General features: G+C 40.7%; 1 protein-coding gene across 2 annotated transcripts; it reads left to right on the forward strand.

Moving 5' to 3' along the window:
• Positions 1 to 2,565: 2,565 nt before the first annotated feature.
• On the forward strand, positions 2,566 to 27,395 carry LOC108512428 (adhesion G protein-coupled receptor F4). Of its 2 annotated transcripts, none has more exons than XM_017847699.1 (10): positions 2,566 to 2,815; positions 11,970 to 12,078; positions 12,949 to 13,003; positions 15,470 to 15,621; positions 17,193 to 17,444; positions 18,646 to 20,025; positions 22,166 to 22,207; positions 22,686 to 22,745; positions 23,771 to 23,827; positions 26,579 to 27,395. In XM_017847699.1, exons 2-9 carry the CDS (start codon positions 11,986 to 11,988, stop codon positions 23,822 to 23,824), a joined length of 2,088 nt encoding a protein of 695 aa, XP_017703188.1. In that variant the 5' UTR covers positions 2,566 to 2,815; positions 11,970 to 11,985; the 3' UTR covers positions 23,825 to 23,827; positions 26,579 to 27,395. The 2 variants fall into 2 exon arrangements, with proteins under 2 accessions (XP_017703188.1, XP_017703189.1); XM_017847700.1 differs by having other exon boundaries at positions 2,574 to 2,727; positions 26,579 to 27,297.
• Positions 27,396 to 27,882: the final 487 nt, after the last annotated feature.

Here is a 27,882-nt window from a genome sequence, read left to right on the forward strand (position 1 = left end):
TTCTGCTTCCTTCCTTCCTTCCTTCCTTCCTTCCTTCCTTCCTTCCTCCCTTCCTTCCTTCCTTCCCCCTCCTTCCCTCCCCCTCTCTCTTTCTCCTTCTTTTCCTTTCCTTTCCTTTCCTTTCCTTTCTTTTCCTTTCCTTTCTCTCTTTCTTTCTTTTCTTTTCTTTCTTTCTTTCTTTCTTTCTTTCTTTCTTTCTTTCTTTCTTTCTTTCTTTCTTTCTTTCTTTCTTCTTTCTTTCCTTTTCTTTTCTTTCTTATTACAAATTATCTTCCTGTAAGTAGGAAAGTTTGAGCAGACAAAAGCATCAATCTGAAGTTTAAAAAAATGCATCAACCTGGAGAAAGAGTCATTTTTCAAATGGCATTGTTTATCTTGGGACAACAAAACCATCCTTCACAAATAAAGTCAGAGAGTGGTTTTAATTTACCATTTACCAATATATTTGTATATTCTTTTCAAGAGAAGGGGTGAGATAGACATAGTGCTGGTTTTCCTCAGTGCAGGCTTAGGTACAAAGAAATGTCACTTACCCAGAGTCCATATATTGAAGTGAAAATGGAATTTCATGAAGCAAATATAGGTATAGGATGGTAAATCTGGACAAATTTTATAAAAGACTAACTCCAATTACCTCATTTCACAGGTAACAGCTCTGAGCACTAGGGAGAGAGGGAGGGATTGGCTTCACATTTGCTTTGTGCCTTGAGCAGTCACATCTAGTATGGAAGTACTCACTACTCAGCTATACTCACTCCCTGAGACAGGATGGTGGGAAGGACACCCCACCTTAGCCTCATCATTAACCAAAAAACCCCAAGGATGCTGAGAGAAAAACTCTGGAATTATTTGGGAATTCCTGGAAGAAGCTATGCCCTCTCTCCTGCATCCCAAAGCCCACTCTACACCATCTTGAAAAATGTCAAGGAACTGTATGGATTAGTTTGACTCTGGATGACCCTGGGTAGAGACACATTCAGTTTCCTGCTGACACCCCACCAACAAAGTGATTTGGTCAGGTGACCCTAGGAGAAATTGGTACTGATAGTGTCCAAGGCAGATTTGTAAGTATCAGACTTAATACATGATGATTCTTGGGAAAGCCATTTAAATTCCTTAGACTTTAAGTGGATAAATGTAGCTAAAGTAATATAGTACTTGGCACATAATAATTGCTCGTTCAAATTCAAATGTTAGTTTTTTTTTTTTTTTTTTAATTAGAGTCCTGTGAATATATGAACCCACCCACCTACACACAAACACAAGCAAACACATAGCCATGACCCCATGCATAAGTTTGGCTGTAGACACCCTCATGGGAACTAGTTCATTGACTTCTGAATTAAAGAGTTAAGCATTTGGTTTGGTCTGTTCGACGTTAGGGGTATGAGTCAGCAAAACCTGTTGAGCTTACCGTCGAAAAATCCTTTCATTCGTTACTGTGGTCATAATACACAGTTCCCTGGCCAGGAAAGAGTATACATCACAGAGCTCTGCTCACTGCATGTGTGCCTGAGCTCGCCCTCACTTTCCGCCTTCTTCGAGAAGTCTTCCCTGATTGGTCCAACCAGAAGTGCTGATTCTCCCCACCTGATTTCCTGTAATTTAATAATCTGTGTCCTTCACTTTACTTTTGTATTTACTGTGTTGTATTGTTTATTTCCTTTTGGTCTTTTTGTGTGCATATGTATATGTTTTGGGGAATGGGGTTATTCACTTTTGTTAGTCACTGTGTTACTTTTGTATGCCCATAGTGCAGATCATGGTGTCTTGTACATAGAATATGTTCGGTAAATATGTGCAATAAAAAGTCCTTTGATTACACAATGGCTTGATATTGGATTTTCCACTTCCCAAATGAGCCAGTTCTTAACTATCGACCTAAATGGAACTGACCCATTTCCATAAACAGCACCTCCTTGACCTTCATTACTATAAAACCCATAACAAAACTGCCTCCTCTCTTACCTCTCCTTACTGTTCACATTTCCCATGGAAATATCTAAATGAAGGTTTGCTTTAGATCTCTGCGGGGAAGAAGACTGTGAGTAGACAACAGTAGAATTGGAGTGTGTGGGACTGTTTGGTGGTGAGCAGAACAATGCAAACTGACTCCCCTGTCCAAAGTCAAATCGTGTGCATTCCCCACAGTGCCTTCTGTGTCTGAGTTACCACAGCCATGTAGTGGCTCAGTAAGAACTCCTTGTCCTGGTCATTACAAAAATAAAACAGAAATCTCTCTGTTTCTAGGTTAGGAATTAGATCACAATTTATGTATCAGTTTGTCAGCCAATTTCTTCCAAGTTCAACATCAGAACAGGCAAAAAAACAAAGTATCAGCCTTTAAAAATCATCAAGAGTAGTGGCATAACCTTGCATTTTATCACCCTCATTCCAATTACCCCAGTGCAGCAGATGCAAGCAGAGTCTCATGCGATCATCTGAGATAAGGATGAAGAACTGAAAGACAAACAAGATGACTCACTTTAATGGATTTGCTTCAGACAGGAGAAACCTGTAATTTCTCTTAGGCGTGCTTCATGGACCCATAGTGGAGTGAATCACAGACTTGCACAAGCCTTGAAACTGTGGGCAACTTTACAGTTCTCAGATCGGCTTCTCTCAACAGGCAGTGAGTTCTCACTGGGTCCCTTGGACTTCCATTTCAAAAATGGAGAAGACAGATCACAGCCACTGACCAGGGACTGTGGGAGGTGCCACGTGATGGTGGGGCAGCATGCTGGGGAGCTGAGCGCTGGCCTTCCTGCCGGGTGATTCTCCACCTCAGGGCTGCTAGATCTGCTTCCTGGATGCCGTGAGTAGATGTCCCACACCAATACGACTTTCCTGTTGAAGAAAAGCTTGTTTTTGCACATATTCCAGAAGGGGGAAATGTGTGATTTATGATGGTATTTTCTGGAATGCTCGATTCTTCCAGAAACTTCCGTAACATGATTTAGAAATTGGCTAGCTCAAGGTTGGAGTATTTCCTAAGCTGCCTTTATGTTTGTTTTTCTTTAAGAGTCATTTGTCAGGCTTTAATGGCTCACTCCTAGGAGTGAAAATGCAAAGTATCCTGTCAGGTAAATGAACTCACTGTCCCTGCATTGTCCCCTTACTTGATGCATTTCAATACCTGTCTTTTAGACTGAATGTAAAGCTGGATGTTGTTTTAAAAGCATTCTTTATTAGTTTCTTCTTTTAGTGAGCCTGACAAAGCTGTCATTGTATCAATTTTAAAAAATATTTCTCCAGTTCCTGCCAACACGTTTTGCAACTTCCCTTGTTTCAAGTGGCCAATTCTATACCACTTGAAACTCTATATTCCTTATACTCTGAAGACAGTTGTGAGCGCTCTAAAGTGTTACATCATTAGGTGCTGTTTGTTTGTTTTTGCTTTTTTTTTTTTCAGTGTCAGCACTCCATGAGCTTTCTTCGTGGAGCAGAGGCAATTGCCGGGCCTATCAATTTCTTTAACATTTTATAAGTATCAAGATAGTTGGTGAGATATCTGGATGTCTTCCAACTCTGAAATTATGTGATTCTTGAAACCTATCAGAATCTAAATCCAGATTCCAATTTTTAGAAGAGATACTGGGCTACCAACAGATTGGCTGGAAGCCATCTAAAATAGCCAGAGATGAGATGTTTCTGATTTTAATAGTTCTTTTCTATCTTGCTTTCCCACAAGGCTCTATGTGAAGCATTTTGTCCATGGCAAGGGAGAACTGCTAAGGGTAACTAAATAGATTCTACTATTGAGGGCAGAGATATTGGGTCTTAAACACATAAACAACTCATTTATCCATCTGATGTTATAATCAGAGTTCTAATTATACTACTGGAGCAGAGGAAACAGTTTTAGAATTAGGGGAACAACACACGCACACACACACACACCCCAAAATGTGGGTCACTTAACTCTTAGGTTCCTTGCCCTCTAGTTAATCTCTTTGAATTGGTTGTTCTCATCAGACAATGGTCTGGCCTGGGAGTATGAGGCAAGTTGCCACCTTGAAGACTGGCAAACAAGTGAGAATAGGCGCTCCCTCTTACCTTGTGGTACAGTTCCAGGGAGAGGAACCCTTTGGGAAAGTATGTCCTTGATTCACAAATATTCTTGGCCACTCACCTTAGGGTGTTTTGCATGAATAGGTCTGCGAGATCACACCTTCCAAGGCATTCCTTCCTAACTGACTACGCTTACAGTTCCCGGCTGACCTTTTAACATTTTCTTTGGGAGTCTCGATGTCAGGCCGCACTCAGCGTGTTCAGACGGGTAGGGAGTACTCAGTCTGTGTGAGTCATCCCCTACAATTCCATCTAGCATGTTTCAGAAAGGAGCTCCAGTACCCAGGCAGACTCACTGCAGTTTTAAATTCCAACTCATTCAGAAAATCTGCTCCAGGTACAAGGAAGATGAGACAAATAGGAGAAGGTGTTTCAGAACAGCTGGGGTCATCTGGGTCTGTCCAGAGAAACAGGGTTTAATTAGTTCTGACTTGTGGAGACAGTGTGGAAAGAGACACATGCATTGTTATGACACTCTCTTGTGCCCATGGTGGACATCCCTAACCTGGCATGGCATTATTTCCTGCTCAAGTCTTTTTCACATAAGGCTCCAGGCAGTACAGTAAAGAGGAGGTCCACAGTCGGACTGGCATCTAGGAGCGTTTCTACTTAAGACACCAGGTTCCCAAATTATCTAGAGTTGCAAATATGCTCACCTGCCCCTCTGAGATAGAAAAGATGCCTCATGATTATAAAGCAAAAACTTCAGATGCTTCAGATGCTGATGTCACTCGGCAGGGACCATTTCCCAATTCATTCACTTATCCAACAAACGTTTACCGAGTGTCTATTCTGTGTCTTCTGCTGGGTGCTGAGGATAGAGAAACATCAGGTGTTTACATTCTGACTAATGACAACCTGACCTTTTTTTTTTGGTCTATTTCACTAGGTGTGGCCTAATTTCTCTGAGGCTCTGGGGCAAAGAGCACAAATTGTTGTGCTCTGTTGACCCATTGTGATTAGAATTTCGGCAGCAGTGTGAAAGTTGCTGATTACTGTAAACTTGATGGAGAGGTAGATTCTTAGACACATCCCCCCTGGGACAATCAGGTCTAGCTGCATTTTCCTGTAAGTCTCTGAGGCCAGCAAATGTTATTTTCTTTGTAATGACCAGCAAATGTTATCTTTTTCTTTGTGATGAACATGTTAGAGCAGGGAGCCTGGCCTCCATTCAGCAGGCTTGAATTGCTTTTTAGTACTGTGTGAAAAACAAAGGTGGATGGTAGTGGGTAATTAACACTTTTATAATCATGCACAGAAAGAGGCGGGTTATGGAAGTGGAGGAGAAGGAACCTGGGACATGACTTTTGCAGGTCCTGAGAAGCTGCCATTCTAGGTGGCTTAGTTGCATTTATCTCTGAAATAAGTCATCTTGCAAATACCTTGGGAAAGAGATGTGGAGCTGCCCTTATCGAGTGACTAGTATAGAAATTGGAGGGAATTTATAAATAACTGATAACTCTTTATTTACCTTCTTGCCACAGATAACCTCAGGCAAGAGTTCTTTTGCTTCTTGTTTTCTCTTTCACTTTTTGATTCTTCGTTTCTGAAACTGATCTCTTTCTTTTGGTCACCCAAGCTTTGCTGTGAATGACTTAAAGAGCTCCCATGAATGTATTAGCACAGGGACGGGCATTAGGTAGATGCCAAGCAAATACATGTGAAGCCTAAGTCTGGATAGATTAATGTGTTTCCCTCCAAGATAACATATTGTGATGGAATTGCAGCTTGAAAGTCCCCAGAGCATTTCTGATTATCTATTTATTTTATTTTATTTTATTTTTTTTGAGGCAGAGTTTCACTCTTGTTGCCCAGGCTGGAGTGCAATGGCGCAATCTCAGCTCACTGCAACCTCTGCCTCCCAGATTCAAGCGATTCGATTCTCTTGCTTCAGCCTTCCAAGTAGCTGGGGTTATAGGTATGCACCACCATGCCCGGCTAATTTTTTTGTATTTAGTAGAGACGGGGTTTCACCATGTTGTTCAGGCTGATTTCGAACTCCTGACCTCAGGTGATCCACCCACCTTGGCCTCCCAAGGTGTTGGGATTACAGGGGTGAGCCACTGCGCCTGGCCTAGAATTTCTGATTATCAAGTGAATAATAGCCGATATTGGCTAGCCATAAGTAGAAAGCTGAAACTGGATCCTTTCCTTACTCCTTATACGAAGATTAATTCAAGATGGATTAGAGACTTAAATGTTAGACCTAATACCATAAAAACCCTAGAAGAAAACCTAGGTAGTACCATTCAGGACATAGGCATGGGCAAGGACTTCATGTCTAAAACACCAAAAGCAATGGCAACAAAAGCCCAAATTGACAAATGGGATCTAATTAAACTAAAGAGCTTCTGCACAGCAAAAGAAACTACCATCAGAGTGAACAGGCAACCTACAGAATGGGAGAAAATTTTTGCAATCTACTCATCTGACAAAGGGCTAATATCCAGAATCTACAAAGAACTCAAACAAATATACAAGAAAAAAACAAACAACCCCATCAAAAAGTGGGCAAAGGATATGAACAGACATTTCTCAAAAGAAGACATTCATACAGCCAACAGACACATGAAAAAATGCTCATCATCACTCGCCATCAGAGAAATGCAAATCAAAACCACAATGAGATACCATCTCACACCAGTTAGAATGGCAATCATTAAAAAGTCAGGAAACAACAGGTGTTGGAGAGGATGTGGAGAAATAGGAACACTTTTACACTGTTGGTGGGATTGTAAACTAGTTCAACCATTATGGAAAACAGTATGGCGATTCCTCAAGGATCTAGAGCTAGATGTACCATATGACCCAGCCATCCCACTACTGGGTATATACCCAAAGGATTCTAAATCATGCTGCTATAAAGACACATGCACATGTATGTTTATTGCGGTACTATTCACAATAGCAAAGACTTGGAACCAACCCAAATGTCCATCAATGACAGACTGGATTAAGAAAATGTGGCACATATATACCATGGAATACTATGCAGCCATAAAAAAGGATGAGTTCATGTCCTTTATAGGGACATGGATGCAGCTGGAAACCATCATTCTCAGCAAACTATCACAAGAACAGAAAACCAAACACCGCATGTTCTCACTCATAGGTGGGAATTGAACAATGAGATCACTTGGACACAGGAAGGGGAACATCACACACCAGGGCCTGTTGTGGGGTTGGGGGAGTGGGGAGGGATAGCATTAGAAGATATACCTAATGTAAATGATGAGTTAATGGGTGCAGCACACCAACATGGCACATGTATGCATATGTAATGAACCTGCACGTTGTGCACATGTACCCTAGAACATAAGGTATAAAAAAACCCACAATACTTATTGCATAATGAAACATACACACACACACAAAGAGAATACACAATTTTGTTGATAACCTGAACACAATGTAGAACCAGAAGTCAATAAATGGAACAAAAGTAATTTAAGGAGTATATGCTTAGAACAAGTCTGGATTCTCCACGTAGGATAGGATCTAGCATTGGCTCCCCACTCTTTACCAGGAACTGGCATGTCCCTCACCTGGGTGAGTTAGCCCCATAAGGCTCCTGTATGGAAGCTTCTTCCTTAGGTATTGGCCATGGTTTGCTTATATCCATCTGGATAGTTCTCACTGTTCTTGTTACATTTAATTTAATATTTAGGTTTTGCATGCTTGTTCTTTTATTTCCCTCATCCTTTCGGGAGACTACTCACTACATATAGACATGTGCTAGGTGCTGGAGAGATACTATATTTGTATTTACTGAAACTTTTCAGTTTGGAATGTTGAAAAACTCCGATTCACTTTAATTATTAAGTCTTTATCAGTGGTAGATGTAAGGACGTGTGTTTCCTCCATTACGTTCTATAGAATATCAACCAAGGATGAATTAGGAGGATAAATTATGCTGCCAAACCTTTTTAGACATTTTTAAATTCTTCATTCTCAGAGTCCTTAAGCTCTTCTCTGCAGAGGACTCTGACTTTTGGCCTCAGCTACATTTGAATTCTGACAGGAGGGATCCCATTCAACTCTTTCTGGTGAGAAGAGAACCAACCAAATTAGGGCCAACCTGAAAACGTCTATCTAATCCATCCCTGCCAATCAAACTGGGCTAAAATAAAAATGCTATGATTCCTCTTGGGTAGTGTCACTGAATATTATCCCCCAACATTTGTAATAACTGAAGAAAATTTGCTATATAAATTACCATCCCAAATGGTATATAGTTACATATGCCAGACTATAGTAACGTGAATGATCAAGTAGCAAATTAATTAATCAAAACCCTCCAGCCAATTGTGCTTAGTTCAAATTCGTGTATTTTATGGTCATGTTTATGATTTCATATTACATATATATTTTATGCTAGTAAAATTGTTTTTATATACATATATGAAATACATCATTATTCAATATTGTTCCACAAAGAATGATTTACAGAAAATGTCATAGCTGTTGGATCCTTTACTCCCTGAACACATTCAGGAGCTGTGTGCAGCTGGAGGCCTAGCACTAGTTGGAGAGACATTTTTAGACTTCACAAATGACATCACATCATTATGCCAAATGTCTGACTTTCTTTCAACAAGGGTAGCTTTAAGCACAACTCCTATATTAAAGGTAAGAGACAGTAAACATGACCCTTCTCCTGAAGCCTCAGCCAGCAGGTGCTATTCTCTCCCTCTCTTTTTTTTTTTTTTTTTTTTTTTTTGAGACAGAGTTTCGCTCTTGTCACCCAGGATGGAGTGCAATGACGTGACCTCGGCTCACTGCAACCTCCTCCTCCCGGGTTCAAGCAATTCTCCTACCTCCCGAGTAGCTGGGATTACAGGTACCCACCACCATGCCCGGCTAATTTTTGTATTCTTAGTAGAGATGGGGTTTCCCCATGTTGACCAGGCTGGTCTCGAACTCCTGACCTCAGATAATCCGTCTGCATCAGCCTCCCAAAGTGCTGGGATTACAGGGGTGAGCCACAGCCCCCGGCAGCACATGCTATTCTTTATAAATGCCTCCCTTCATCTCGTCGTCATCCATTTTAGCGCACATTTCCAACCATGATCTGAAATGTGGAGAGGAATTGGGTTTGCCTTCAGCATTGGTCCTATTATTTGGCCCTGAGAATAGGTTTCTTTTCTCCTTGACACATGTACCCTGTGAAGGAGACTTCAGTATAATCGTGAAGACTAGCGAAGAGAAAGGATTAAAGTGATCACTTTAATGAGAGAAGTGAACAGTCTTCAGCTTGATAATCAAAATGAATCTTATAGTCTGTTTTTCAAACTGCAGGTTACAATCCATTAGAGGCTTGTGAATTAAACTTAGTGGGTGACAACTAGTATTTGAGAGAATGTCAAATAGAATGGAGAAGAATATAAGATAAAACTATTGGACGTATCAGAGTTCTTACTTGTAGGTAGCAAGGATAACTATTTTACATAAAATTTGTAAATATAAAAATTACTTTTTTTGGTTTTATGTATAGACACTGATATACATGCATAGATACATACCTATGTATGGCTGTGCATAGTAAGTCATAATATGAGATTTGAGATCTGTTTTTTATTGTGTTATTGTCAAGTTTTTTTTCTTTTTTGAGATGGAGTCTCCCTCTGCCACCCAGGCTGGAGTGCAGTGGTGCGATCTCAGCTCACTGCAACCTCCGTCTCCAGGGTTTCAGTGATTCTTCTGCCTCAGCCTTCAGAGTAGCTGGGACTACAGGCACCGGCCATTACACTTGGCTAATTTTTTGTATTTTTAGTAGAGGTGGAGTTTCACCATGTTAGCCAGGGTGGTCTCAATCTCCTGACCTTGTGATCTGCCCGCCTCGTCCTCCCAAAGTGCTGGGATTACAGGCTTGAGCAGCCGTGTCCGGCCTGTCAAAAAATTTTGAAAGCCAAAGTCGTCTATGTGAAACATATGGATATTTTTAAAACAATTTATACTGGTTCTTCTGGTACTTTCTTTAGTGATGATCAGTTAAGCATCTATCCTAGACAATATTCATATTGCAAATTGCTTAGTGTGCCCATTCATCAATTTACGGCCTACATGGTGACTTCTTTCTACCCACACTGTAAGATCATCAATTCTGCATTCATAATCCCAACCCCTATCAAATCCATTACCACACCTTGCCTGTCATGCTGCCATGTTCTCTTTCCCTCGCTCAGACTTGCTCTACCAGATGATGTTGTAAATAAACATACTTTCCCCTCTGTTCATTGGTTAGAAACTTTAAACTCAAAGATAATTTGGAAGCATTTCTGTAAGTGCCTGTGGCTTGTCATCTCAGCTGAAGGCTCACTGGACTCATGAAAGTCCATCTTATGCTTGACGCTACCCAGAAAGGGTCTGATGTCAAATCAGTCAGTTCTGTCTGCTCCCTGGTCACCGATTGCCTTATGGACCTAGCTGGATCAGGGCCTAGGTCATCTCTACTGGATCATAAGGGAATTTATGTTTGCTGAGGAGAGTCTTTGCTTGGCTGTGTTCACGGAATGCGATGTGTACGTGATCTCTTTTCTCACTGTTGGTTTGACTTGTCTATGTTACCCACTGAACATCTTTTACAGGAAAAACAGTATCTTTTATTTCTGTATGCTCAGCATCTGGTACAATTTCTAGCAAATGAGTGACACTTGATAAATGTTGGTTGATAGAATGAATGATCATCTACATTTTATGAAATGGATGAAAAAACAGGCTAGTTCATCCATAGCAGACACAAGATTATAGTATAGCTCTTGCTGATTCTAAAACCAATGATCTTTTTATTTTGCTGCATCTGGATTTCCAGGAATATCATTTTAAGGAACTTTATTACCAATAAGTGGTCTGAATTGCCACTATCCTATATGAAGGTGTCATAGTAATGATCATGATGATGTTGATAAATCTCAACTATTGTAAGGATTTTTTTTTGGAGATTTGGCCTTGAAAGGTAGAACTCTCAGGAAAAAGGCAAGAAACAGAGATATAGCAAAATAATAGAGAGTTATCTTCCTGTGCATCTAGTTTATCTGTATAAATAGTTTATCCATTGCTAAGAGGGAGTCTCAGAGCTTGCTCTGGTAGCAGACAATTAGGCTTATTAATTTCACTTTAAGTTACTTGTCTCCGTATTCCTAGATGGACAGTACACTATAGGACAGTGGTTCTCAACTGTGGGAGATTTTTCCTCCAAGGGCACATTTGACAACAATTGAGGGGGTGTAGTGAGTGCTACTGGCATCTGTTGGATAGAGGCCAGGGATGCTGCTAACCATCCTACAATTCACAGGACAGCCCCCAACAGCAGAGAACTATCCAACCCAGAATGTCAATAGCACCATCACAGAGAAATCCTGTTATAGAGATGAAGAATGGCTGTCCAGCTGGACCATCTGGGTTGAACTTGTGGCTCTACCACTTTTTATCAGAGTGATGTTGGGCTCATAGTTGCTCAACTCTTTGTCCCTTACTTTCCCCAGTGATAAAACGAAGATAGTAATAGCATCTTACATCATAGGATTAAATGAGTTTATAAAAGACAGTGCACAGAACAGTTATTGGCAAATAGATATTCTTGATAAATATGACTATTATGTAAACTTGTTAATTAAATAATAAGGAATGATGCTTTGGTGAAACTACATCCTTCCTGGTTCTTCCATCATTCTATCTTCTTCTGTAGAAAAGTTAACAGTTGAGAGAAATTAATTTTTTTCATACATTTTAGCTGGCTTGAAAATAGATATTGGTGTGCTTTTCCAGGGCCGGCTGCTTTGGTGTGACTATCTCAGAATATCCAGCGGGTTCACTAAGGAGTTGGTTAGCCTGATAAGTATTATTAGTTGCGTGAAGGTATCACCTTCAGTTGGATATGCCTTCTTTCTCTATTGCAGGTAAAGATCCTCATGTATGAAAATGAAGTCCCAGGCAACCATGATTTGCTGCTTAATGTTGTTTCTGTCCACAGAATGTTCCCACTATAGATCCAAGATTCACCTAAAAGTAAGTTTGAACTATTCCTATGTGATCTGAAGAGAAATCTCTCAGTTGCCCTCGATGGCAAGACTTCTGATAAATAAGATGCCATTTTAAACACATTTTCAAATGGTTACAACTTTACTCTTGCTGATAGTAACTTTCTAAAAAAGGGAACAAAGAAAAGCTGAGAGGTGGCAGGGACTTGCCTGGAGAGCGAAAGTACAGTAGAATAATCACTTTGCAATGGGAAGTGTAGATAGAATGTATATAGACTGCTGCTGAGAGAAGAAAGTACTCGCCTGGCAGTTGAGCAATGGAGATTCAGATCTTAATTTTGTTCCCCAGTAGTTGCATAAGTTGTTTCACTTTTCTGAGTCCCAATTTCCTTATCTATAAGATGAAGTTTTTAAAGATATTATTTATAGATCTTCATGGATATAAGAGATTTGTGATTCTATTATTGTGATCTAGTGATTATTCCTAGTATCTGTTCATTTCTGTCTTCTAAGGATCTACAGTGTCTGCTGGACCACATTAACTTCATTTCATCCTTACAGTTAATACAGGCAGAGAACAGATTAGTGGTTTAATTCTCATGTGTGTTCTGTTCTCCCTGGATGCTTAAACTTCTTGAAAGATGTATCATCTTTACTAACTTCACCTAGAAAGGCCACCGTCAAGGTTCTATCCCTCATCGGAGGGCAGTGCATTCTCCCTGTGCTCTCACCCACGTTTCCTTCAGCAAGTTCCCACAATACCAGCACGTGGATCTGCTGCAGTTTTCTTTCTAGTCCTGAACGCATTTTCTTTTCATATTCACATGGAGCCTCTCAGCTGAGATGAGGGAGCAGAGCCCCACCGTAAAGAGGACCTTTGGGAATTTATATTTTTCAGGCTGGAGATAAACTTCAAAGCCCTGAAGGGAAACCCAAGACTGGAAGGATCCAAGGTATGTGGCTATAGAACAGTCTTCATCCATTTGAAGACAGGGAAGAATAAAGGAAGGGCACTGGTGTTGCAAACTTGTCCCCAGACCACAGGCTTTCCAACTGAATAGCAATCTCCAGTAAGTTCTCTATGCTTACCAGTATTCATAGATTTTCTTACATTTATACCACTACCAGTGGCACAGTCAATGAAGGGAGTTATCAAATATTCACATATGCTGTAGAATAGTAGAGAAGTGCACATCTCCAAATCCCAAAGAGAAATCTGTTCAAAGTAATGAGTTAACAGGAAGCAGAAAAGGAAAGAGGACAAAATTATTCCTTCCTTCGTTCAAAGAGATTTTCAGGGTGCTTAAATGTATGCAACACTCTGGTGCTGAGAAGTCTATTAAAGCACTGTAAGATGGACATCATGGGTGATGAGACTGGCCACTCTCAAGAAGTGAGAAGTAAACTAAGGGGGTAATCACTAATAGTACTTCAGTGAAGTCATGTTGTTCTCACTCACATAGTGGGGAGTAACTGGATTCTGCACAATCATGGCCAGGTGGCAAATACATCCTTATTTGTGGGTGAGAAAGGAAAGCAGAGAGAAAGGTAGCTAACATTTACCGGGTATTTAAGACAACTCGGATCTAAGTGTTGTACAAGATGCTGTCTCAATCCATATTTATAACAACATTATGGCATCATATTCAATCTATATGGAAGAAGAAACTGAGAACTATTCTGGTTAATGAACTTGCAAAAACTGATGCAAACTTTGCAAGCAAGGTTTGATGCAAATTTTGCAAACAAGGTTTGGCAAAGTTTGTTCCCTTTCCCAGTGAATGCAGTCATCACAGAGCTGTCCAAGCCACAAAAGGTGACTCGCATGTAACTGGTCACCTCATTTTATTGATTTGAACACCCTAATAGCTCTCAGCATCATTTACTTTCCATTCCCCAGCTGCTATCTTAAGGCAGTTCTCCTGAGAATATTTCAACAGGCTCATTCTTCCTATCCAAAGTGACTTCACTGTGACCCATGGGCAAAATTTGGCCTGCCACTAGTTTTGGTAAATAAAGTTTTATCGGAACATAGCCATACCCATTCATTTACATATTGTCTTTGGCTGCTGTCACACTACAAAGGCAGGGTTGAGTAGTTGTGACTAAGACCCATATGGCCTGCAAAGCTGAAAATATTTGCTCTCTGGCTAGAGTTACCATATTTAGCAAATAAAAATATAGAATACCTGATTAAATTTGAATTGCAGATAAATAATGAATAATAGTGCATGGATCATACAGACACTGAAAACTTATTTGTTGTTTATCTGAGCATTTACAGTCATTTATTATTTGCAGATTCTATATTTGCAAATTTGCCTAATGCTGAAATTCATCTGTAATCCCTAAATCAATACTCGCAGTGCTTTTGTGGTCATTCACAGACATGCAGAGAGCAGCAAAAAATTGAGTTGTCCAGTGCATATGTTTTCAGCAGGAGCTGGACAAGGTGATGTTTTACCTTCTTGTTCTAGCTCTCCTACTATAAACAACTGTTCTTTCCTAGTCTATACAACATCACAGGTTTTTTTTTTGTTTGTTTTGTTTTGCATTTTGTGCTTTTTCTTGGTGATTTTGCTGTTTAAAATAGCCCCCAAACATACTGCTGAAGCGCTGCCTAGCATTCCTAAGCCAGAAAAGGCTGGAATGTGTCTTATGGAGAAAATGCATATGTTAGATAAGCTTTGTTCAGGTATGAGCTACAGTGCTATTGGCCATGAGGTCAATGCTAATGAATCAACAATATATATTAAATAAGGTATCTTTATATAGAAACACACATTAAAGAGGTCATATATTGATTCGTTGATGAAAATGCTGTAAGCAGAAGCTTGTAGGACCCTAATCTTATATTACGCTGGGAGCGATTGTTCAGAACACTTAGTGTTCATGGTGACTTTATAGAATGTAACTCCTGTGGATAAGGAGAATCAACTGTGTGTGAAAATAAAATTGATATTTAACTGGGATTCCCATATTTTATCTGGCAACTCCATTCACGTGTTCCTTGACATAAAAGTTTATGGACTCCTGCTCTATCTTATCATCAATTATCTTTCAAAAACAAGTCCAATCATGTCTTCTGGTTAACTCCCACATTAGCACAGCATTCAAGGCCCTGCGTGAGTTAACCCCTGCTTTCCTTCCCACCCTCATCTCTTGCCACTCCCCCTTCAGGTGCTCTGGACTAGTCTTTCTGAGTGATGTGAAATTCCCCTTTCCATGTGCTGTTCACTCTGCCTGGACACCGGCTTCACAATCTACCTGGCAGCTCTTACTCATTGCCGTGGACCCAGTTCAACGTCACTTCCTCCAGGAAGCAATCCAAAAATCTCTAGAATGAATTTGATGCACGTGTCAGAGTATGGAAATCCTAACTGGGCTCCTGTCTCTCTCTCTCTCTTTTTTTTTTTTAGAGAAATGCTATGGACCTTGCATCTCTTCTTCCAACTGCAGCCAGCCCTGTGCTAAGGACTTTCGTGGAGAAATAGGATTTACATGTAATCAAAAAAAGTGGCAAAAATCAACCGAAACATGTACAAGTCTTTCTGTGGAAAAACTCTTTAAGGTGATGCATTCAAAAGTTATTGGTGACAGAAGTCAATCCCCAGGAGAAAGTGAGGCATTTTAGTGTGATCTGTTCAGCATGACAAAAGTCTCAGATCTGCAAAACCTACCGAGTGGGTTAAATTTAGAAAAATCTACAGAGTGGGTTAAATTTGTTTCTTGACTTTCTTTCCTTACCCAAACTTTCAGGTACTCTCCCTCCTCTCCACATACTCTCTATTTCTACCACTAAGACTCTTTTCTTAAAAAAAACAAAAAACAACAACAATAAAAAAACAAAGATATGAAACTCATTTACACTATGGTGCATATGATTGCTTAGAGGTTACGTTTCAGCTCTAATGGTGGGTTTGTATGCCTCTTGTGATAATCAGTTAATCAACTAAATGTGTCTAGAATCAAATTTATTTTGATAACTCTTTTTTTGTTTTTGAAATGGAGTCTTGCTCTGCCTCCAGGCTGGAGTGCAGTGGTGCAATCTCAGCTCACTGCAGCCTCCGCGTCCTGGGTTCAAGCGATTCTCCTGCCTCAGCCTCCTGAGGAGATGGGACTACAGGCACCTGCCACCACGTCCAGCTAATTTTTGTATTTTTAGCAGAGATGGGATTTCACCACGTTGGCCAGGATGGTCTCCGTCTCTTGATCTCGTGATTTGCCCACCTGGTACTCCCAAAGTGCTGAGATTACAGGCGTAAGCCACTGTGCCGGGCCTTGATATCTCTTTTTAATACTTTCAATCTCTTGACCAAAAGAGAGGAGAGATGTGTGCTCTATCTAGAGGAACAGAAATTGAATGCATACACATCCAGTTAAAGTTAAAATCTCTTTTGTATCCTTCCATGTAGCAACTGTTATCTTCTACCTCCCCTGCAGTCCCATGGAAGCACATGGATCTCTGCATTTTCTAAAATTTTAACAGTGGTTTTACAAGGGGATTGCAGCTGGCTTCTCTGTCACTTAGGTAATTTTTGTATTTTTAGCAGAGATGGGATTTCGCCATGGTTATCACACAGAAGTGTGTGATAGGTAATCACACGGAAGTCCTTGCAACTATGGTCACACTCAAAAGTGAATGAAAGGAAGTAAATCATTGCTTTTCCTTATTCAAAGTCACATTCTGAGTGAGTCTAGGTAAAAGAATCAGAAAATGAGCAAATCACCTCTTCTAACTAGTAAACTCTAAAGTCCAAAATTGTAATTCCTTACTTAGCGTTCTGTGTTTGACCTGCCAACCTCCCAAATCCACTCCCCCACAAAATTCCATGTGGCTCTTCTGTCCCTTCTCTGTAGAAAATTATCGTGTTATAATGCTTGAGTTAAAAATCAATGCCCTGAAAGCAAATTCCAATAGTAAAGGTCAATATCCTGTTCCCTGCTAATTCAAGCGAAATCCTCTGCCTCTTTCTGACCCCACTGTATCCTCTCCACCCCGCTCTGCATCAAATCCACTTTTTAGGACTCTACTTCTTCATCTGCCTTCCCCATGTAGATTGTTTGTGTTTTAGCTCCTTTAGTCTGACACATGGTAAGTACTTAATCATTTTTTAATGAAACTACTTTTGTTTTAAACAGGACTCAACTGGTGCATCTCGCCTTTCTGTAGCAGCAGCATCTATACCTCTGCACATTCTAGACTTTCGAGCTCCTGAGACCATTGAGAGTGTGGCTCAAGGAATCCGTAAGAACTGCCCCCTTGATTATGCCTGCATCATTGATGTTGTGAAATCATCAGAAATGACATCTGGAAACATTGCATTTATAGTGGAGTTATTACAAAATATTTCTACAGACTTGTCTGATGATGTTACTCGAGAGAAAATGAAGGTATTCTCTGTTAATAATTAAAAAATGATGTTTCTCTTAAAATTTTCATTTGAATACTTTCAAATGTACTTTCCAGGGCAAACACTACAGTGACAGCAACCATCACAGCAACAGCAGGCATTTCACTTCGGTTTGGGATATTGATTCATTCTAATTTATGGAAGTTTTCAAGAAGTTAAAACATTTTGAATACCTATCTTTGTACACACTTCACATTTTCAAGAAAATGTCACATAGTCTAGTGATGGCAGTGAGTAAGATGGAGTGTACCTTTCTAAAACTATATTCTTTAGAACAGGGGTCCCCAATACCCGGGCAGTGGATTGGTACTGGGCTGTGGCCTCTTAGGATCTGGGCTGCACAGCAGGAGGTGAGCGGAGGGTGAGCGAACATTACAGCCTGAGCTCTGCCTCCTGTTGGATCAGCTGCAGCATTAGATTCTCAAAGAAGCAGGGACTCTATTGTGAGCTGCCTATGAGATGGAGGTAGGTTGTGTGCTCCTTAGGAAAATCTAATGTCTGGTGATCTAAGGTGGAACAGCTTCATTCTTAAACCATCCCCACCTCCGCCACCCAGAGTCCATGGAAAAATTGTCTTTCATGAAGCTAGTCCCTGGTGTCAAAAAGGTTGAGGACCACTGCTGTAGAACATAACCGTTCTGAGAAATGTTAATGGAGATTCCGTTTTTAAAAGGGAGATCTGTAGCACATCAGTTGTAGGAAAATCTGAGTTAAACAAAATTAAGCAGGTTTCTGTACGGCACAATTTGTCAGAGCGTTTCATGTCCTAATGAACTTTGGAATTCTTTGTAAGGCAGGGGGAGATAGGGACAGGGTGTGCAGTCTTTATCAAGCTTGGATGACCAGAGAACATACCTCCACTCTCCTCCATTAAACAATCATTAAAATCTAATGGGAAACTTGAGTTCTACACACACTGCAGTCTGAAGATGCTGCCCTGGGTGCAATAATAAAGCAGGTAAACCTTAGTTGTGATTTTTTTTTCTTTTTTTTGCATTATTTTACTTTTCTTCTTTCTGTGTGGCCTTACTAATGTGGGATTCTAATACACAGGGAATTTGAAGAGAAATCTGCCAAATAAGATTGGGTAACTTGATCTTTAGAACTTTCAGGTTTTAGAAATCAACTTTGTACAACAGTGTGTAAATCCTTAGTATAATGTTCACCTTTCTCCATTGCAGAGCTATAGTGAAGTGGCCAACCACATCCTGGACACGGCAGCCATTTCAAATTGGGCTTTCATTCCCAACAAAAATGCCAGCTCGGATTTTTTGCAGTCAGTGAATTTGTTTGCCAGGCACCTCCACATCCACAATAAATCTGAGAACATTGTGAATGAACTCTTCATTCAGACAAAAGGGTTTCACATCAACCATAATACCTCAGAGAAGAGCCTCAGTTTCTCCATGAGCACAAACAATACCACAGAAGATATCTTAGGAATGGTACAGATTCCCAGGCAAGAGCTAAAGAAGCTGTGGCCAAATGCATCCCGAGCCATTAGCATAGCTTTCCCAACCTTGGGAGCTATCCTGAGAGAAGCCCACTTGCAAAATGTGAGTCTTCCCAGACCGGTAAATGGTCTGGTCCTATCAGTGATTTTACCAGAAAGGTTGCAAGAAATCTTACTCACCTTTGAAAAGATCAATAAAAGCCGCAATGCCAGAGCCCAGTGTGTTGGCTGGCACTCCGAGAAAAGGAGATGGGATGAGAAAGCATGCCAAATGATATTGGATATCAAGAACGAAGTGAAATGCCGCTGTAACTACACCAGTACAGTGATGTCTTTTTCCATTCTAATGTCCCCCAAATCAATGACTGACAAAGTTCTGGACTATATCACCTGCATTGGGCTCAGCATCTCAATCCTAAGCTTGGTTCTTTGCCTGATCATTGAAGCCACGGTGTGGTCCCGGGTGGTTGTGACGGAGATATCATACATGCGTCACGTGTGCATTGTGAATATAGCAGTGTCCCTTCTGACTGCCAATGTGTGGTTTATCATAGGCTCTAACTTTAACATTAAGGCCCAGGACTACAACGTGTGTGTTGCAGTGACATTTTTCAGCCACTTTTTCTACCTCTCTCTGTTTTTCTGGATGCTCTTCAAAGCACTGCTTATCATTTATGGAATATTGGTCATTTTCCGTAGGATGATGAAGTCCCGAATGATGGTCATTGGCTTTGCCATTGGCTATGGGTGCCCATTGATCATTGCTGTCACCACAGTTGCTATCACAGAGCCAGGGAATGGCTACATGAGACTCGAGGCCTGTTGGCTTAACTGGGACAATACCAAAGCCCTTTTAGCATTTGCCATCCCGGCGTTGGTCATTGTGGCTGTGAATCTCATTGTGGTTTTGGTTGTTGCCGTCAACACTCAGAGGCCCTCTATTGGCAGTTCCAAGTCTCAGGATGTGGCCATAATTATGAGGATCAGCAAAAATGTTGCCATCCTCACCCCACTGCTGGGACTAACCTGGGGTTTTGGAATAGCCACTCTAATAGAAGGCACTTCCTTGACATTCCATATAATTTTTGCCTTGCTCAATGCTTTCCAGGTAAGTTCCAAGAGAGAGATTTCTGTGTTACTCTGGCTACACCATAAAAAATGACTATGATCTGAAATTATAGAACACAAAATGTTCTCTCCACTTCCTTTTATATCTTAGGATTATTTGGCTATGGCATCTCTGACTGTTGATTGTTAAATTGAATTTAGCTGACCAGGGTAGTTGGGTGGAAATCTCCTTCCTTCTTTCCTCACTGATCCACCCGTATCCCTACTAAAGTTTCAATCTTAGAAGAAGCCAACCTTCACTTATAGAGGACTATTGTTTGGTCAAGGATATGTGAAGCTACATGTTATGCCTGAAAACAGGTACATTTTTTATCCTTTCTCCAGTGGTTTGGGAATTCAGTGAAATAACAACCACTTTCTATATTTTGAAAAGATGGGCCTTGCCACTCACTTTGGGTGTTAGCCAGTCAGGAGTTCTCATACCCCTTCCCTGCTAGTCACATTCATAAAATGTGAGAGCTGTGAAATGAGAAATGATTTAGAAATGAGATTCTGGTCCAACCCATTCATTTTACAGGTACGGAATCAAAGCCCAGAATACTTATGGGATGGGCACAGGGTCACCCAGCTAACAGTTATCTGTTTCTAGAAACAGATCTTGCCATATGTTACCTGATCTTGGGAATGACACTTTTCTCTGGGCTTCAACTTTCTCATCTGTAAAATAAAGATAGGCATCTAGAATGATCTCTATTGTCTTTTCCTACTCCAACATACTGGGTTTGGCAAGATTGTTCCCCTCAAAGTTGTTTTACTGTCTCTTGGCTACTAAGCTTACACTTTTGGGAGGCTATCATTGACCAGATTGCTTTTCATACCCACAAGTAATAGAAAATTTGATGAGTCCATTTTCTTGATTATGCTTTTAATCAGAAGTTGGCAAACTATGGCCTGCAGGCTGTTTTCGTAAGTACGGTTTTACTGGTAGCCAGTCATGCTCATTTGTTTACAGTTTTCCTTTGACTGCTTTTGAGTTACAACAGCAAACTTGAGTAGTCACAGCAAAGACTGTATGGCCTGGAAAGCCTAAAATGTTTACTATTTGGTTCTTTGCAGTACAATTTTTCCCCACTACTGTTTTAAATAATATAACCAATTAAACAGCAAAGTATTCCTATTAACATGTCAGTATTATTCTGTTTAAAAGCATGATACAAAATAGAAAGCAGCCTTTAAAGAAATGCCAACTCAGATCAATTATATATCTTACTCATAATTCTATAATAACTAAGGAGCACACTTATTCTACTCTTTCTGTTGCATTGCTTTACAGTGAAATCTTTGACATGAGGGATTTTTTTTTTTTTTTTTTTAAATCAAAGACTCTGGGACTTTTGATAAATTTCCCCACTCTTGAAGTTACTCTGGTGAGTAATGATCTCATCCTTCCTTACTTTGCAACTTAATTAAACCCCAGGAAATTTTGCTGTGTATTTCTTTTTCAGTTCATTTGTGTTTCCCTCTTCTTGACAGAAAAATACCCAAATGTTTCTAGTTATATACATTTCTCTTTTCTCAACAAGCTCTCCCTGTGACTTAACATCTAAAATTTTAATCTGATGAGTGTTTCTTCACCATGAACTCTCCTTAGATTGATTGTGAAAAGACCCTAGCCTCATAAATCTCTGCTTTTATGTAGAAATGTTTTTTTTTTCTCCACCAGCTTAGAGGCCTTGGCTGTCTATTTACTGACTTTTAACTCCAACTCAAAGTAGACTAGAATATAAGCTTCATTTTCTTAAGACACCTTCCATGATTGTGATTTTGAATTACAAGTTTCTGTCACATGTTACTGTCATCATGAGTAAAAACAGCTACCTCTATATTTGGGAAGAAAGTAACATAACTGCATAAGGCTGAAAACTGTCCTACATCTGTAGTCATTCAATAAATATCAATAACCCTCCTGCACATTCCTGTGCAGGCGATGATCCTCTTCCAAGGGTGGGGGCAGACTCAAAGGAACACCCATCAGTGCATTATTATCTGCATTAGTGGAAACTGAAGTTTCTAATGTCCAATAACTGCCCTAGGAGGTATCTAGAAGAGTGGTATAAAAATAACAGCTGAGATATTTTTCGAAAAACCATCCCTCATGAGTCTGTTGAATTTTGCCACAGGGTTTTTTCATCCTGCTGTTTGGAACCATTATGGATCACAAGGTAATTTGAATTTGCTTCCTCCTTATCAATGATTTTTATGAGGCTGGGGGAAGCAGGAGGATGAAGCAGTTTTGATTGGAGAGTATAGTCCAGGGGAGTTGAGTTTGTGAGGATGGTTTGAGGAATCAGCTGTGAAAAGGAAAAAAAAACAAAACAAAACCAATATTCTGTCATTTCTTGCTCTTTATCAAGTCAACAGGAGGCTCTTTATCAAGTCAACAGGAGGAGTATTGCTGGTGAAAAGAATGGAAATCATAATCACAATTTTAATGTTAATACCAAATCCGAAATCTAATTATAACTACATGCTAGCTTTTATCCAAATCTTGTTACTTGCCAGTCACTATGCTAAGTCCTCTGAAATTGCTTCTGCCAGGGTTACTGGTCTTAAAGTTTCAGGACAGGCATCTGAGCCCTGGTCATTCTGTCGTTTCTTCCAACATCTGTGCGGTACTTCTTACTGTCGTTGCTTCTTTAGATAAGAGATGCTTTGAGGATGAGGATGTCTTCATTGAAGGGGAAATCAAGGGCAGCTGAGGTAAGCCTTCCCCTTTTAGTCTCAGCCCTGGAGGGTCCATGTCCTCACCAGTTATGCAGAGACAAATACCGTAGCTCAGTACTCAGGATCTGCGGGCAAAGAGGATCAACAGAGCATACTTCATTCATTTCTTCATTCGATAAATTTGGAGCATTCTGCTAAAACTGAAGGTCAGCGGAATATACCCTTCAAGAGAATGCTTCATATTGGATGTATTTCAACTTGACATTTGAACCCATCAAGATGGGACCACATGAACTCAGGATCATAGATTCGTAAAATGTGAGAACTGTGAAATGACAAATGAGTTAGAAATGAGATTCTAGTCCATTTTACCTCATTCATTTTACAGGTATGGAAGTCAAAGCCCAGAATACTTATGGGATGGGCACAGGGCCACCCAGCTAATCAGTAGCAGAATCACAACAGGGAACAATTGGCATTAAAATCTCTTTCCATTCTCCTTGAGACTTTTTTGAGTAAACCATACTCTCTTGGATTGGAGTATCTGTGTATTTACAGATCTTGAAGACTTTGAGCTTCGCCATCAGTCTCTTAAAGCACTAAGTAAAATTGCTGATACTACTTTATTAATTAGAAGTTATTTGTTTAACTTACAGATTCACATTAGGAGCCCCTTCCTTAAAACAAAACTTTTGGATACATTGATAACTACCATTTATAGTTAGATAGCATTGAGTGTGACTTTTAGTATCATAGTTTATTCTAAGGTAGCCATTTTCTTCATCTTTTAATGCTTCTGAAATTGGAATGTATCTTATATTCAATGGCATGTCATAGTTTAATTGGAAAGTTTTGTTTCTTTTATTTTTTAGCAGAACATAAAATAATGATGTAGCTTACACTTCAATTCAGTGAAACATGATAATTTGGTTCTGTGTAGCTATATCAGTGTGGGTACTCCTTTTCATGTATTCATTTTCACATGTTTATCTCTAGAGAGGGATATACATTTAGTCAATATCATTACTCATTACCACCACTGTTATTTTTCCCCCACTTAGAATGCATCATTAAGCCCAACCAATGGATCTAAATTAATGAATCGTCAAGGATGAAATGTGAGTATTAAAAATACAAAGAGAAATTTCACCTGCAATTTGTATCAATCCACCAGTGCCCCTTGTGACCACACTATTGCCTGCTATGTGATGCCAGAATGAGGTAGGAGGGGAACAGGGGACATATTTTCAGAGAATGGAAACATCTTGATTGTCTAGCACATAAATGAAAGTATGTACATTTTCTTTAAAACCTATGTCATCTCAGCTTACATGACCAAACCCATCACACCTGCTGTCCACAGTACTCACATACCTTAATTCCATCTTGTCAGTGAGTAGTAACACTCATAATAGCCCCATTGTTGAAAAAGAACACTTGATTGATTGGAATCACAAAGCATCAGGTCTGTCTTTCCTAATGAAGTGGAATCCAGAATCATTCCTAAGCGGGTGTGGGTGGGTTGTGGCAAATTAGCTACCTACTCATAGCCAACCCCTGAGACATATTTCTACACAGGTGAAACCAGGGGAGAGCACACATTAGGCAGCCAGGAAGCAGGAGAATAAGTCACAAAAATGGCAGCCAGAAGCCTGAGAGGTACTGGGGGAATGTGGGCAGGGATGATCAACCTTGGGAATGGTTTTGCTTGGAGAGGTTTCATGGCCTTTCTGCATTGTCATAGAAGAGTCTCAGACTTTCAAACAAAATACCATTTGGCAGCAGCCACATCCTTTTTATATTTCTTTCCTTTTCTGAGTCATGGTCCATATATTGAGCAACGGGCCAAAACAAGAGGTTGAATCTCATGGAACCAAAGACACTCTGAGTTGGAAAAACCTTTAAGGGACATCCATGTTACAGACCCTGCAAACCGTATGCTGTGCTGGTATGGGAGGTACAGTCCCAGGCAGAGGGAGAGAGAGGAGGAGGGCTCTGTCATATATACGGAGTGGCATGTGTGAGTGCTGGGAAAATGGGGAGAGGAAAACATAGGCCTGTTACCCTTAATAATTGTCCTCATATTTGGAATTTTATGGGAGAACTTTACAAAGGTTGATCCTCCTGCTCGCTGCCCATTTCCTAGTCTGTCAGCTTCCTCCAGGATGAAACATCTCTCTAACGTTTCTTAATTTGCCACTAATAGAGAGTCACTAATTCAAATGACCTATTAAAAACACAGCTGGCCTTTCTATTAAGGTCCTAATTAAACAACTGCTTGTTTTAGGTTTATCAGACTGTCTCAGGTGGAGGAGGCCCTGCCTTTGGGGGATACTGTGTCCAGCCTTTCAAGGGAAGAAGTGCGTAGTGAAGGCCTTATCTCCAGCTGGTTGGGGATCCTTGGTTGGCTGTAGTCCGTGTTGGAGAAACACAGGAGAAGGCAAGATCAGGAGCTACACTAACTAGGGTTGGGGATGTACAAAGGAGTCTGCCAGTGTTAGAAGGAAGTCCAGGAAGGAGGTGGAATGCCCTTACAATACTCCATGATGAAGACTTCATCACGTAATTCTCTAACTATCAACTTGCACTATTTGTGAAGCTATAAGAGGTAGGCGAGGAACTGAGGACTGGATTCTTTGAGCATATCCCTTGTAGGTGGCTCTGTGCCTATTGAATTTTCTCAGTATTGGGTCCTATGCTTTTCACATCTGGACTCACATGGTATCAGAAGGGCTCTATAATCACAGCTGGCATCATGGTAGACCGTGTTGAGGACCCAACAAAGATTACAGTACAGGGCTAAGAAATTCACACTAGATCATCCTTCAAAGTCCAAAGTGGAGGGTAGCAGCACCAGGGGGGTCCCTCAGCAGAGAGAGGGGCCCCATGCACAGGGTTCAGGGCAAAACCCCAGGCACACTTGGGTTATTTGGTAAGCACCAGGAGTGGTGGTGGTCCAGGGCAGGGCTGAACCATGGGGGAAGGCAGTGTTCCAGACCTTCACCAAGAATACAGGATTGAAGGCTGACCTGGTCTCAGCCTCTCAATCTGAGAAATGGGTTGAGAGGTCAGAATTGGACTTGCAAGGAGAATTGAGGCTTCCAGTGTTGGGGGACCCTCCTCATATCCCAATGAACGCAGGTCAGAATTGTTCTTAGAAACAGGGTTGAGATAGGTCTGTCAGGTGGTCCCAGGGTCAGGGAAGGAGGACTGCATAGGTGGAGAAACAGGGAACTTAGCTTTGGGTATAGATTCTCATTGGAGGACCCCATCCTGGGAGGCAGGGGAGAGAGGGCCACGACATTCTGTTGGAGGCCACAGCTCCACAGCACCCTCTGTTGTTCATATCAAAGGCAGGACAAGCAGGCTGTTAGAATCCAGGAGCACCAGGAAGGCTGTGGGTTCCTCCAGTGTCTTCCACATATTTGTTTATGCCTGTTTAGTGTTGGTTTATCACTAAAAGGATACAAAGTTTTTCACTCCACAATAATAAATGAGACTGGTTGAGCAAATACCCCGAGGGAAGCAACACGGTTTACAATGTAAATTCACAGCAGCAGAGGCATTCTAGAATCCAAGTTCGAACAGCAGAGGAGGAGGGAGGGCACTGAGCACCAAGTTTAGGGTGGAAGGAGCAGCCCAGGGAAGGCAAAGGCACAAAAAATTGCAGCTGAGAGCATCGCCTTTTTACTGTGTGACCTTGAGGAAATTACTCAATGGCTCTGTGCTTCATTTCATCTTCTGTAAAGCAGAGTTAATAATAGTACAGGCCTCCCAAGACAGTTTCAGGATTAAATGAGCTAACACGTTAAAAACCCAGTGCAAGCTGTTATTCTTGCTATTAATTGTTTTTCAACCATATTTCCCAGGCTGCCCCGTTTTTGATGGACATCCTGAGACCAAGTAGGGAGATTGGGAGAAAGAGGACATGGAAAGCAGGCTGGAGTGAGGAGGAATGGTCATGCTTCCTTGGAATACTTTCTCTTCTTGTCAGGAGTGACTCCAAAGCTCTTGGTCTGCTGAAGAAAAACTGAGGATATCATTTGCTGATTGAGCTTTAAGGAGGGTGATTTATGGACCATTTGACCTACCCGCGCCCTGCAAGAGGCTGGCTTCTTGGTCAATCTTGGCTAGATTAAGAGTCAACCTGCAAGCCATTTTATGGTCTCTTTGGCCAGCTGGGGGCTGTGGGGCCCTGCTGGGCTTGGTCGTCTTTCACTCTTGAGGCCTGCTGTGTGGCTCCATAGCTCAGTCCTCCATCACTCTGCGTGGATCTTGGGTACTGTAGACAGTGAGGGTTAGATCCAATTTTAGGAGTAGGGTTGGGGGTGTGAGTGGGAGCGTGGGGTGGCAGGAGGAACAATGAATCTGCTTTGGAGACAGTTAAGTCATGGTACGTTTCCTAAAGATAGGGAACAGAAGAAAAGTAAGAAAACTGTTTAATATGCTGATTTTTTAAGTCTATTTTAGACCTTGAGTAAACTAATTTAGCTTCTAGGATCCGAGTTTCCTTATTTGTGAAACAGGAAAAAAAAATTCTTGTAGGTATTACTATTTGTGTGTTTGAGTCTACCTGCATGTATTTGTGTTTGTGTGTGTGTGTGTCTTTTAAAAATACTATATATAAAGAAGATTCTGTTTGTTATTTTAGACATAAAAATGAAAATATGTACCTTTGACAACTTGCTCATGTGTGAGTTCATTTGAGATGAGCTTGTCCATTGGTGCCACACATTCTTGGGCACCAGTGCTGCTATCAGTCCACCTCAGTGCATTGACCATACCTGTAGGAGGCCTGAGAATGCAGTCCTGCCATGCGTTCACAGGGCGGGAACTTGGAAATATTTAGCAAAGAACACTGGCGTCTTTCAGGGATTCTCAGCGAAATTTCTATCACCAATTTGGCTTTATAGTGAGGCATTCAGGACTGAAGATGGGTAAGTGCATGGGTAGAGCACTCTGTTCAAATTGTGCAAGCTGTAAAAGCCGATTAGTGGTCATGTTTTTTCAAAAAACAAACAACAAAACAACTGAATGAATATCTCTTTGCAGGGCTCCTCTCAAAATCTGTAGTATTGGTTTAGAAGCAAGACAAGATCTGGTTTCAAACTAAATAGTAATTATTTAAAGGGTAAAAATTCTCAGTCAATTGCAAATTTTTCTCCTCTCATGA

Source organism: Rhinopithecus bieti, unplaced genomic scaffold, assembly GCF_001698545.2.
Source record: "Rhinopithecus bieti isolate Rb0 unplaced genomic scaffold, ASM169854v2 scaffold_28517, whole genome shotgun sequence".
Classification (NCBI taxonomy): Eukaryota; Metazoa; Chordata; class Mammalia; order Primates; family Cercopithecidae; genus Rhinopithecus; species Rhinopithecus bieti.